This window comes from Daktulosphaira vitifoliae, unplaced genomic scaffold, assembly GCF_025091365.1.
Source record: "Daktulosphaira vitifoliae isolate Bord-2020 unplaced genomic scaffold, ASM2509136v1 Scaffold_4, whole genome shotgun sequence".
Classification (NCBI taxonomy): domain Eukaryota; kingdom Metazoa; phylum Arthropoda; class Insecta; order Hemiptera; family Phylloxeridae; genus Daktulosphaira; species Daktulosphaira vitifoliae.
Window position 1 is genome coordinate 42,622,643 of NW_026099575.1, and position 13,502 is coordinate 42,636,144.

The 13,502-nt window shown below is 31.0% G+C and overlaps 1 protein-coding gene and 1 pseudogene across 1 annotated transcript; both read right to left on the bottom strand.

The window, feature by feature from the left end:
- Nucleotides 1-1,781: 1,781 nt before the first annotated feature.
- Nucleotides 1,782-7,765, bottom strand: LOC126905984 (uncharacterized). Its single transcript, XM_050686203.1, has 7 exons — nucleotides 7,643-7,765; nucleotides 7,441-7,582; nucleotides 4,802-4,875; nucleotides 4,589-4,729; nucleotides 3,550-3,693; nucleotides 2,080-2,158; nucleotides 1,782-2,020 (listed from the first exon to the last, which is right to left on the bottom strand). The coding sequence occupies exons 1-7, from the start codon at nucleotides 7,697-7,699 to the stop codon at nucleotides 1,848-1,850; spliced, it is 810 nt and encodes a 269-aa protein (XP_050542160.1). The 5' UTR covers nucleotides 7,700-7,765; the 3' UTR covers nucleotides 1,782-1,847.
- Nucleotides 7,766-8,455: 690 nt separating this feature from the next.
- LOC126905973 (myotubularin-related protein 2-like) lies at nucleotides 8,456-11,656 on the bottom strand (annotated as a pseudogene).
- Between the last annotated feature and the right edge of the window lie 1,846 nt (nucleotides 11,657-13,502).

Below are 13,502 nucleotides of genomic sequence, written 5' to 3' on the forward strand. Positions count from 1 at the left end.
TACAAATCGTTTCTAGTCGAAGACATTACCCTCAAAAATTGAAAAAGTTTTCCTCGTTCCCCTTAAATGGGGGGTTACCTCCAAAAAAATTACAAATTTAAAAATCCCTAATTTTCAAAATTTTTTCAATTTTTTTTACTTGAAACTGACATAACTTTTCAAAAATGATCAAATCAATATAATTTGTTTGTTTTATAGATGCATAATCTCTTTACTTACCATTTGATGTATTTTTTTTATAAATTTGACCATTTACCTGTCCATAGTGAGGGATTTAAAATGACAATTTTTTTACAAAAAATGAACTTTTCTACTTAATTTTTGAAAGTGTTCCAGAATTACTGACACTTTTATATATATTTTAAATTAAAGCTAATGTAATATACTTTATTATGGTGAAAATAGCTACCGTATTCAAAAATATGCTATTTTTGTGTTTAAATTCTTGGTTTTGTATTTTATTTTATTATAAGGGGATTACACTGATTTTCATAAATATTATATTAATCTAATTGACATAGTATAAAAAGTTAAATATATTAAATTTTTTTTTATTTTTTTGAAGTCGAAAAAAACAACTTTAAAATTTGAACAACCTAAATTTTTATTTTTGTTAAATGACGAATGCGACGTACAGTTTCTGAGATGGTAACAATTGGGTCTTTCACGCCTGTGGCACTAAATTTTTCCTTAATTCTTTTTGAGTTAGAAAAAAATGTTTAACTTATTTGATTTTTATCTCATTTAGATTCAATAACTTCAATAAACATTATTACTGTAGTCTCCTCTCGTGAGTAGAAATTCATATTAATATTATTTTACTATGTAGTTTTTTTTTGTAGCTAAATTGTCTTTTTCTTAACTAAAATCTGTATAGCTATATCTTTCTTTGCTATAATAAAGAAAAAGAAAATAAAAAAAAATCGTAGATACACGAAACTTTGCTACTGTATAATTTAAATTCACTTTTAAAGTAATATAGATGTTGTTAAGTATCTCTTATAGTTATTTTATATATGAATGATATTATAATAAGTGTCATTCTACATCGTGTGATTATCGTCCATCGACAATCAACTGGTAAAATTGTGCTGATTGAGGGACGCTTGGACATATAAAAAAGATCTTAATTTTAAATCTTTATTATATGTCTTAGTATTTTACTCGATTTTTGTTACTATATATTATTCTACATTATAAAGTAAAGTGATTTAATATAATAATAAATTCTAAATCACTATGTTTAAACAAACTGTTCATTTATTTCTTTTATTTATTATACCTTCCCTTAGCAGGCTTGCATAATACAACAGTTACATAACAATATATATAATTTAAAAACGAATAATCAATACTTATACATATATATATTGAAGTTATTGGCTGCTCAAGTAATAAAATCTAACAATTCATTCAATTTCCATGAATTTCTTGGAGGGATAATAGAAAACTTGGGAGAACATGCATACCCTAGCTATGCCTACTCACCACTTCTCAACTTGTTTGTGTCCATATTATTTTAAATTAATTAAATAGTTAATGATAAATAATAAATCACTCTCTATACATATTTATGTGTTAACTAATATATTTTTAATCATATATGTAGGTGTTATAAGATTTATTGTATAAGCATATTTATTTATTAATGTTTATTCTAGGAAAATACATTACTATAGTTAAAAATATAACGTCACCGATTTTCTACCAGTATTTCTTTTTAATTAGGGATTACAATTTTTATAATTTTTTGCAATAGCAAAAAAAAAAAAAATAGCGTATTTGAAAGTTTAAAAAAATAATACTATTTATTATTATTAAAAATAATATTTCCTACTGTAATACATTTAATATTTGTAAAACGTATTTAAATGATATATCGAATTTGGAGAATACAATTGTGAAATTTGATATAGTATATGATGAATTTCATAACGTGTATCAAAGTCAGTATTCTTAAATTGTGTCTTGTAGAATAATACTTTTATTAGAACCTCACCTAAAGTGAATGATGTTGTATCTAAAAATACAATAGTATAAAAAAATATATCGATATTTTATAATTTGTTAAATAATTACTCGCATCATTAAATTCTTTCTTCATATTAACTAAAAACTTTTTGAGATTTTCATTATTATTTTCGTTCAGTGTTACTACCTAAAATATGCAAAATAGTTTATTGTAATACATTTATTAAATATATTTATTTTTCAAGTTCCAAATTTTAATAGTAACCCTGAAATTTTTTTTTTTGTATTTAAACAAATAACCTGTAAAGTTTGGATTCTATTTGACTTCACTAACATGTGGTGCTTTAATATCAAAGTTTGGCATATAATTAAATTTATGTTACTTTGTATTCGAAACAATTTTTATTTGACCAATAATTGTATAGAATTATTTTTTAAGTATTTTTAATTTACTAAAAGTAACTCTTTTTATAATATCGGAAATAATCAATAGTGATTTTATAGCGATGACACGGAAGTTGTTAGTTTTATCACTAGTCAACTACAAAGTGTAACGTGTAACCTCAAACTAACTAGTAAACTTCCATCAATAGTTGGTTAATTTTGAATATTATTTTATAAAAGGCTAATGTCAAATAGTAGTCATAATAACTACTATTTTTATTGGTCAATGCATAATTTTTCAAAAAAAAAAAAATAAGAATCCCAAAAAATTAAATGCAAGAAATGTTAAAGAAAATTTATGAAAATTAGCGAAATTTGTTAAAAAATTTAAATGAAAAATTTAGACAAAAAGAATTTGAAGTTATAACAAAAGTCTATGATCTTTTCTACTTTCCACATCAAATTGCTTTGAGTATCATAAAAATTGAAAAAAATTGTATTATTCATTGACCAAAATCAGTTCTCTTAATACTTTAATATTTATGGATGTTATTAATATTTTATAGTGATGGATCCTTTCAAACATGATTTTACCAAAAACTGTAATTCTAAAACTAAGCATTCTAAAAATTGATTTTCGAAAATATGCACCCAAATCGATATCGGAGCGTTTTTTATGATAGTGATTTTAATCACTATTTCTACTAGATCCAACTATACTATATCAACATTGTGATGATTATTCTTTCAATAGACTTAAATTTGATAATAGATCATAAAAAAGGGTTAAATTTTAATCTATAATTTTTTTTTATGAAAAAATCATTATTTAACGAAAAATGAGAGGTAATATACTTAATAAATCACACTGTAAAAAATTAATTTAATGATATCTTAAATTTTTTTTTGTCATAAGTAATGTTGGCTTTTGGCTAATCCAGTAAAATTAACGTAACTTTAGTTTTCTTGCCGTGAGCTTTATTAAAAATCGAAAATAAAAGTATTTTTAAAATTATTGTGAAGAAAACTGCATTTTTTTAGTTATCATTCGTGTGAATATAATTTTATGATTTAATTAATTATTTTTTCAAAATCAATGTGGACTCTATTATTTTTGGGTAAAGAGAAAAAATCTCGGACAATGCAACTTGTGTGTAATTAATTATAAATATTTATAAATAAATTTATAATTACGCTTCCTCTACTAGAGTCAGAGCAGCCAATAGAATCAATCAATGGATTGCATTGTTCCATACTTATCATGCTATCGTTGTCTAGGTTAAGATTACGGAATTCACTTGAGATTCTTTGAACCTCATTTATATCCAGTTTTTTCACCTAAATAATGAAAAATAATTGTTTAATAATTCAGGAAAAAGGATCATCGACTTAATTAATATATGATTTTACTTATTTATCGTAGCCCTATTGTCAACTTAAACTAAACAATTTAAAAATTGGTTGACTTCACTTGTATTTATCTACAAAGGGTACTCATAAAAAACAGAGTAAAATCGACAAAATTCAAAAAAAAATTTTATGTAAAATTAATATTATTCATTTTCAAAGCACCTCCTTATCCCTTCCCAACATCATGCAACAGTTCCACCTCGAAATAAATTTTTGAAACATTTAGCAAACGCATTTACTTTAAGGGATTTGAAAAAAGCCTACATGGATCCGACTATCTCTTGGTTTGAGCTGAATTTTCAACTTCAATTCCTTGAGTTTCGATAACATGCCGAAATCACAAAGCGTTAAGTCGGGGCTATATAAAGGATGTTACATTACCACTACCTTATTTTCCTTGGAAAATTTGTGCACCCGTGCTGTATAAGAATGGCATTATAATGATTTAATAATTAATTAAGATTATTTTTTATAAATTTTTTTCATATCTAAACGAATTCAGGGGCAGATTCGTCCAATCGATGTCAAAATTGTACAGCACAGCGCATTTCAATTTTTAAACCACGATCACTCATCTAGAAAAGTAAGTATGTGAAAATCAACTAACATTCATAATAAAGTTTTGTAGTGATTAGAAATACATTGAAAAGATATACTTATGGCTGATTTGAATACAGTTTTAAACGTAGAAATGGTATATAAAATTACTTTTTGATTCGCAGTGTCCTTTATATAAAATATGTTATATTTAATATTTGAAATCATAGAAATATTATGAAAAGGAGTTTAGGAACTTATAGTTTTTAAATAATTTTATAATTACGTTTCCAGTATATACACAGTAGGAAATAGAATCAATCAATGTATTGCACTGTTCCTTATTTATCAAGCCATCGTTGTCTGTGTCAAGATTTCTGAATATATTTGAGATTATTTCGACTTCATTTATATCAAGTTTTTCCACCTTATGAATGATAAATAATTTAAAAAATGATTCAGATTAAAAGGTTAATAAACTAATTAAGATGTGATTTACTCTTTTTTCATCGCCTGTCTTTTTAACTTTAACCAAAAAATTCAAAATCTTGAAAATTCTTACATTGATTCCATCTATAAAAAATGAATATCTTAAATAGAGGATAATTAAAATATCATGCTACATAATTTTTCACAATGACCCAATGATAAGGTGTTAGTGAATATGTGTTTCCTGGGGGGGAGTGAGTCTGACGTAAACTAACATAATGCAATGAGAGGGAAAACGGCGAAACTCAACGTAAAGTATCCTAAGGCGGGAGGGGATCTCCTGCTCCTTCACAAAGTCTTAAAGATAGAGGCGTAATAAAACTTAAAACTGACTTAATACAATGTAAGCTATACGGTTAAGTGTAAATACGAATTTTAAACGTTATATTCGCTATTTTTATATGCAGCATGTACATATTTAGATAAAAATCGTTAAAAATAAAATTATAAAATGTTAATTTACCTAATTTGTAAATAAAACATAGATTTGTTAAAAACAGAAATTGTGCCTTATGGCTTTAAAGATGATTATATATTTTTATACTATCGCACTTGGGATGAATACATCAGATGACTAAACGCAGTGGTGATGTCGCCTTCAATTATATCGGATGTTAATTGTTATTATACGAGTTAATAAGGTATGCTTGACCATTATTCGTATAGTGAATAATAAATCAGTATTTTTCGTCAACAATATATAATAATAAAGACTATTCAATTTTCTTCGCGATATGCGATATACTTGTGCATATATATTAAATGACTGCCACCAACATCACCGATGCAGCGGTCAATTCAGTTACAAAGCTGACCGTAAAAAAATCGTACTGTATATATCATACAGAACGTCGGACTCTATGATATACCACAATCATTGATGATATACCATGGCTCTAATGATCGCGAAGATGTCGCCAACTCGTTTCACTGCACTACAGTAATGGCGTCTTCAGGCTCTTTGGGGCTACGAGACGTCGGCAAGAATGCAGTTTCTCTAGCTCGGGGAACCGGCATATCTTCAGATTGTGGATAGAGAAACGACCTGGAGATATGTTGGTTATCCCCTAAATAAGTAATCCATTAATTTGGGCTGACGAATAAGCGGTCGCAGACAAGTCGTTCATTCGTTAACTCTGCAGAAATGCACGATAATCGTGATATAATACATTTTTAAAGTGTCGAATAGACGGTAGCGCTTGAGAGATGTGATATAATGGGCGGGTGGGCACATATCCTGGCAAGGCGACTTCCTAGGTGAAGGCAACGTTGAATTCAAATCCCATGGTGGCAAGTAAAACGCAAGGAAGCTCGACGTGAATTTCGGAATCTGCCGTAAAGAGTGAACTTGCTCCAAGACAAGCTACTGATGCAGTGCGAAGGAAGCCGCGAGGATATGAAGTGGATTGGCTGACGCGATCATTAACGGAGGGCGACGTGGTTGACTTCGAGAAGATGATCGACGACTTGAAGGTTTATCCCTCTTGGAAAAAGATTAAACCGTGGTCCAAGCGTCTACCATACCCGGAACTTTCGATGAGGACGAGGCGCTTCGACTGCAAGTCTTGAAAAAAAAAAGGGTCCACTTTCCAAGTTGGGTCCATGGTGGACCTGATGTTAGTTAGCCGAGATGTGTGGTTGCTCGTCCAGGCATTCGCTGATTCCGTCTTGAAAAAGAAGGAGGAAGCGGAACGCCTAAGACAAAGGCAGCCACGCTGCCCGGTACAGGAGGACCTAAGGCGCTGGTTTAGGCTGGTGCTTTAGGTTCTTATTTTCGTGTTTTGTAAATTATTAAGAAGGCGTGGGCCGCCCTGAAGTAATGCCTAACAGCAGTTCCAGGGCAGCCTATAAGCCGGTCGTGGAAAATAAAAGGGAGACGCGGCGCAAGCTTCTAATCAAAATCGTACACTCGTCCTCCTGTACGGGTCCTTGGTTTGGGCAGATATTCTCGAGTATTCACCCAAGATCCGTGGGACTCTGTTCCGGGTGCAGTGATAGGCGGCGGACCTAAATAAAATTTCTATACAGATTTTAAACATAAATTAAACTAAACTTGCTCTTTTGTTTATTCACCGTAACATTTTTAAGAAAACATTAGCCATCATTATTTTTTACCTCACTTAAAACATCAATTTCTAGGCGATGTCGAGCTTAAATAAGCGATCTTATTCCAATCGGATTTAAAGTTCGAGCTTCGTTCTACACTTTTTTTCACAATCTATCACAGTTTTTGATAGCCATCACGTTATATTTTAAATCTCATTGCCTTTGCCGTTTGCGAAAGCTTAGTCGAAGATACCGTCTTCGCCATATCGCTTAGTTTTTTTTTAACTGAACTATATTTATCAAACCGTTGATATGGAAATTAATAAGTTTGAAGCAAATTATAATACAATTTTTTTTTTTTGAAAAAATGAGTAGTCTGGTCTGGTTGGATTGGGTTAAAAATATTAATTAAAGGTAACAAATGTTAAAATACTCAACTATAAAAAGCTGTAAGTATATTTTTATAGTATTTCAAATTGAGTATTTCTTTGCTTTTATAGTTTAAATAAATTTTAAAGTAAACAAAGTATTTTAATTTACGGATATATAGAAAACATTATGTCATTATAACTGAAGCTAAAAATGATAGTAATTATAAATTACCTTCAAGTTTATAATCATTGTAAGTTTCTTTGATTTCATGACAATATAATGCATGTTTTAATATATCAATATTTTCACCATATCTACGACTCAATATCAAAGCTTCAAAGAAATCTATTTGACGTACATTAAGTCCCTCGCTCTTTAAATATAAATTTATCATATTTAATGAATAAATAAATAAAAATTTGAATAGACTTACTTTTATGCTGGTAAAAAAACAAAATGAACAAAAGATTAATATAGTTTTTAAATGCATTACAATGATATTTTTACTTAAGAAAATAATTATTCATACTTTTAAATTCTAAATGTGTAATTTCACATAAAATTTTTTGCAATTTATACTGAAATAGTGCAAATATTAATAATTTAAACTAAATTAAAGTTTTTTTGTGAAACAAAAATTAGAATTTAATGTATTGACATTATTAAATTTAGATTTGAAAACAATTTTTTTTATGACGTCACCAAAAGTTAAAATTTACTATTCAAAGCATACAAACTTCATTAAAAACAAATAAAATTTTATATGATTAAAGATTAAAATTTTTTACTTTTTCTTGACGAATTAACGATTAACTATTTTATTGTATAAGTTATTTTATTTTCTTCTAGTCAAATTCGCTGATCAGAAATTGATATAAATGTGTTAATAAAAAAATATATTTAANAAATTCAATGATCATAAATTGATATAAATATCTTAATAAAAAAATATATTTAAATAAATGAACTTCAAAAGTACTTTCTAGTAAAAAGTTTTACCACAGAATTATTTTGACCATAATGTTTTTACAGTTTAACAAAAAATATATATAGTTATTAATAAAAACTAATGACGATTAGTTCTAAAAAAATGTTTACATATTTTTTTTCAAATTTAATTAATAACTTACACTAAATAACTATTTACAAAATCAATAGCTTCAAAATAATTTTATTAAAACACAATTGTTTATTAATATTGTGTTTAATTCGTAATTTTAAATAACTGAATATATTTTGAAGTGAACTAAATATGTATAGGAGAAGTTAATCGTGTTGTAGTTGAACTATTTCTAGTGGCTTCATGTTTTAGTTCTCTGTTATACTCATCCGATATTTTCATTAAATGAGTTTTCATATGGAAGAGCTCTCTCGTTCTTTGATAAATTGGTTCCTGAGGTCTCATGCTTTGATTCCAACGGCAATATAGACCTTTCCACATTTTGATATATCGTAAAGAATGTACAGATTCTAATGCATGTTGTTGTGGCCAATATAGAGGGTGTTTATATAAGTCTTGATCACTGTTTATGTAAGACTAAAGTGATACTGTTTCAAATCTTTTTGTATCCTTTCTTTTTCACTATTATAAAGAAAAGTTCCAAATCTACAAGAGTATAAATGATCAATGATAGTAATTAAAAATAACTCATTGAACTCAAATGCATTTGGAAACATGCATGTGACTTGCCATACACAATCAATAAACTGAAGGAAAACAGGAGACCTATCAGCATGTGAATGGTGATCATCGCCATGGCCAATTCTATGTTGAAATTTATGCCCAAAGCTTAACCATTCTTTTTCAATAAGAATTTCAAATCCTTTATTAGTTCGATAATAAAGATCTAATAATAACATTGCTAAAGCAGTTAGCTGAGCTGTTCTATCCCAACCATCAGAACAATGTACCAAAACTGAAGTTTTATGATTTTCTACTAGGTCTACAATACGACAAGCGCCAGCTAAAATACATTTGATATGTTTTAACAAATATGTTGATTCAATCCCAGACCGCCACTTGGTTTCATCAATATTTGGGAAACAAATTTCTTTTAATTTTCTCAAAGACTCTCATTACGTGAATATTGCGAATATCTAAAAATATTAGTTCCGCATTTTGATATGCATCTTCAGGTTCATAACCACCTCCTTTAGCTTTATTAGCTATAGCATTAGTACAAGGTCTAGCATCCATTATATAAAGCTTATGAGATTGTGCATTTTTATTAACTATGAGCTGTGTATTTTTCTCATCGTTACGACAACGTTTTCCTCCAACATCGACAAGAGGCTGTGAAGCTCTTGTAATAGTAGCTTGAGATTCAGAATGTAACCAGCCTAATACAAGTATTCGACCTCTACTTCTGAAGGCTGCAGTATTTCTTATTATTTCATCAGTTGCTCCAGCTGGTACTGCTAAGATAGCAGGATACAGGGTACGTTCCATAAGTAATGCGTCGCATTTTTTTCTGAAGCGACTATTCGTCCGATCGACTAGCTCTAAGCGGGAGTCGATGGAGGGGGAAGTTAGCTACGCATCGCCTCCAAGAACAGTTCGCTCTGTGACCTTGAAGCTGTAGGACGTGCGTTTTAGTGACGCTCTGCGCGAGCACCTCGTCGTGGTTACGATGGAGAAATATTTGGAACAAAGATATGCGATAAAGTTTTGTGTGAAACTGAAGAAGACGTCGTTCGAGACTTACGGAATGCTTGCAGAGGCTTACGGGGATGCTTGCCTGTCAAGATCGCAGTCGAACTGGTGGAACAAGAAGTTTACAGAAGGTCGAGAAGAGGTCGCCGACGAACACCGCGAAGGACGCCCGTCATCGTCGCGCTGTGACGAAAATGCCGCCCGTGTGCGAAAATTACTAAACACTGATCGCCGAATGAGTTTGCAAATATTGGCAGACAAATTAGACATTCCTAAAACCTCCGTTTACCGCATTGTTACGGAAGATTTTCAAATGCGCAAGGTTTGCGCGAAACTCGTACCGAAGATTTTGACTAACGATCAGAAGCAAAATCGTGTGCTGTTGTGTCAAGAACTCAACGATCTCACTGACGCTGATCCCAGTTTTCTCGATAACGTCATTACGGGAGACGAAACTTGGGTTTTCGAATATGATCTTGAGACCAAGCGCCAAAGTTCGGAGTGGCACACCGACAAGTCGCCGCGTCCGAAGAAGGCCAGGATGAGCAAGTCGCGGGTAAAATCGATGTTGATTGTGTTCTTCGACAAAAGGGGGGTAGTGCATATGGAGTTTGTGCCAACTGGACAGACTGTAACCGGTCAGTTTTACAAAGAAGTGCTTATTCAACTGAATAGCAGAGTGACGCGCGTCCGAAAGGAGATCAGCAAGAACTGGCGGCTGCATCACGACAACGCGCCTTCACACACCTCGTTCGTTGTCACCAGCTACCTGGACAGGATCGGTGTCGCAACGGTGCCCCAGCCTCCTTACAGTCCCGACCTGGCCCCCTGTGACTTTTTTTTATGAAAAAAGATTTGAAAGGAACCCGTTTTTCAACGATAGAGGACGTCCAATCTACCACGACGAGGGTTCTTGACAGCATCCCGGTTGAGGAGTGGCAGGACGCGTAGGCTGCATGGAAATCTCGCTGGATTAAGTGTATTAATGCTGAAGGACATTACTTTGAAGAATATTAAGTAATTGTACCATTTCGTTCAATAAATTTCTTTAAAAAAAATGCGACGCATTACTTATGGAACGTACCCTGTATGTTTCACAAAGATCATAGCCATCATTTAGTTTAGTAATATGCTAAGTATCATTTGGGACACCCATTCTTTTAAGTTAAGCAATAGGTTCATAAACATTCCAAACATTTTCTGAAAATGTTTCAGTATATTCAAATGCGAACAATGGAATATTATGAGAAAAAGGAAATGCAAATTGTTGAAGGTTTTTAAACACATTACGCCTTAAATGATTTTCTTGTTTGTGTCCAAAACGTAAATTTCTCATGTCTGTACAAAATAATTCTATTCCATATGAATTTTCTCCACGACTTGATTGACCACCAATTTTTTAACTCTCCTAACTACTCCTAATGGTATTTCAATTATTAACTGAGTATCACGATCTAAAGTTTTAAAGAAAAGTTTATAATTGGTTACAGAAAGCCAACCTCTAGCTGGACCACTAAATGGACATAGATATGTGACGTCTCTAGCTACACCCTGAACTTTTTCACCTGGTAGTAGTGGAGGATCATCTGAGCGATTAGAAACGCTTATATCTAAAGTCTTATTTTTTAATTTAATTTCTCCAATAAAAGCATTTTCATTAGATGTTGAACTATTAGATTAATGGCTTTTTATAGGAGAATTTGATCGTGATTCTTGTTCGATTTTTGAATTTAATGAACTTGATTTAGAATCTTAATCAGAACTCATATTTTGAAATTTATAATTTGATTCCATAGATTATTTATGCGTTTTCATTTTCGATGAAAAATTTACAACATTTTGAGTAAATTTTTAATTAAACAAGATAATGAACTAGTTGATAACTAAATGAGTTATTAATTAATTAAAACTCATTTATTTTATTTTATCCGAAATACATACACTCATAGACAAGTATACTATGCATACACTAATTAATGAAACTATTACTATTACTATTGTATTTGCATACACTAAACTATTAAACAATTTAGACTAAAAGAAATCTTTTTGGTCATCTAAGCTCTCTTGGATTTCATTAAAAAGCCTTCGATTATCATTATTAGTATTTTTTTTATCTTCATCTCTAGCTTTCATTCCCTTTAAGAAGTCAGATAACACACCACCCATTTCTCATAAATTAATCTCACTCTTCTTATCAGTCACTTCTTAAGCTTAAACCCTGTAACTGCTGACTATTTTTTCACTTCTCTTATTACTTTCATAAGTAGGAGAGAAAAGAGTATCTATACACAGACGATATGGAGGTTAAGTAGGGTATTATTAGCTCCTTACACCATGATCAGAAAATATAAAATAAAATCAAACAAAAGCGCGTTTGTATAAGAATACGCTAAACAATTAAGAAATTAATAGTCATAGACAATAGGTTTAGGTATATAACTCGTTACACCAAGAAAAAAAAATCTAAGTAGAGAATCGAAATTCTTCTATCAATTGAAAAAAAAAAACTAATTAATTCAAATGATTTAAAAATTTTTCCCGATGACCTATCTTTTAGGTGCAAATGAAAAAAAAAAAAAAATTTGCTTCAAGTAGAAAATGATTACCGCAGTAAATATCCTGATTTCAAAAATACTAGTAGGGTAATTTAATGGTGCAACCCGGGCAACGGATCCTGACTTTTGGGATCCGGCTAACGGGGGAGGTCACACCACGTTGTGAGTTTTAGAGACGGCGTGGGCCGCCCTGAGGTAATACCTAACGGTAGTTCCGGGGCGGCCCACGTGTAGGCCGGTCGTGAAAAAAAAAGGGTAAGGAGGAGGCGTGGTCTTATCATAGATAGGGTAAGGGAGGTGTGATCTTATCATAGAGGAGGAAAAGGGAGGTAAGGAGGAGGCATGATACCGCGATGGTGGAGTAATAGGTGACTTAGGTAGGGATGTTAAGATCATTCAAAATGGCGGTTTAAAGTGCGCATGCGCACTATAACTCCATGGCAGCGGTGGGGGAGGTAGCCATATGGTTGGTCTCCTCCTATGATGTCATCTACTGGAGGGTAAGGTAAATCTCATGTGAACTGATAATGTTCATTGATAAGCCTACACATTACATTGAAATATTCAAAGTCAATTACTTAATATTGACGCTACAGGGGTGTCCGTCAAAAATTCCTACAGAGAGAGGAGGTAATGAAACATAACATAAACTAACCTGTATTGGGTGGGGATGAATCCAACTTATATTAACAAAGTTTTTTATGAATGTTATCATTGCCTACCAGACGCTTAGGTAAGCATATTTCCGACATCAGTACTATATTATAACGCTCATAGGCGTCAGCATTTTATGAGAACAATGACAATGTCTGTCGTTATGGCATTATAATTTCTAAGAATTTTATCATGGTTTACCAGACGCTTAGCTAAGCATATTTCAAACATCAAAGGTACCGCTATATTATAACGTTCATAAACGTCTGCATTTTTATTTTTTACATAGTATTTTATCATTGCCTACCGCCAGATACTTAGAAAAGCATCTCGTTAATATTAGTATATTACTATTAATTATATAATTAATATAATTGATAATATATTTTTAAAATTAACTATGTATCGGTTGCTATAATAGTATAATC

Excerpts from the sequence above, each read along its gene's own strand:
- LOC126905984 (XM_050686203.1), bottom strand. The coding sequence starts at position 7,699 with ATGCATTTAAAAACTATATTAATCTTTTGTTCATTTTGTTTTTTTACC. Across the intron at positions 7,583-7,642 it reads GTTTTTTTACCAGCATAAAA|AGCGAGGGACTTAATGTACG; the intron begins GTAAGTCTATTC and ends TTATATTTAAAG. Across the intron at positions 2,159-3,549 it reads CTGACTCTAGTAGAGGAAGC|GTAGTAACACTGAACGAAAA; the intron begins GTAATTATAAAT and ends TGCATATTTTAG.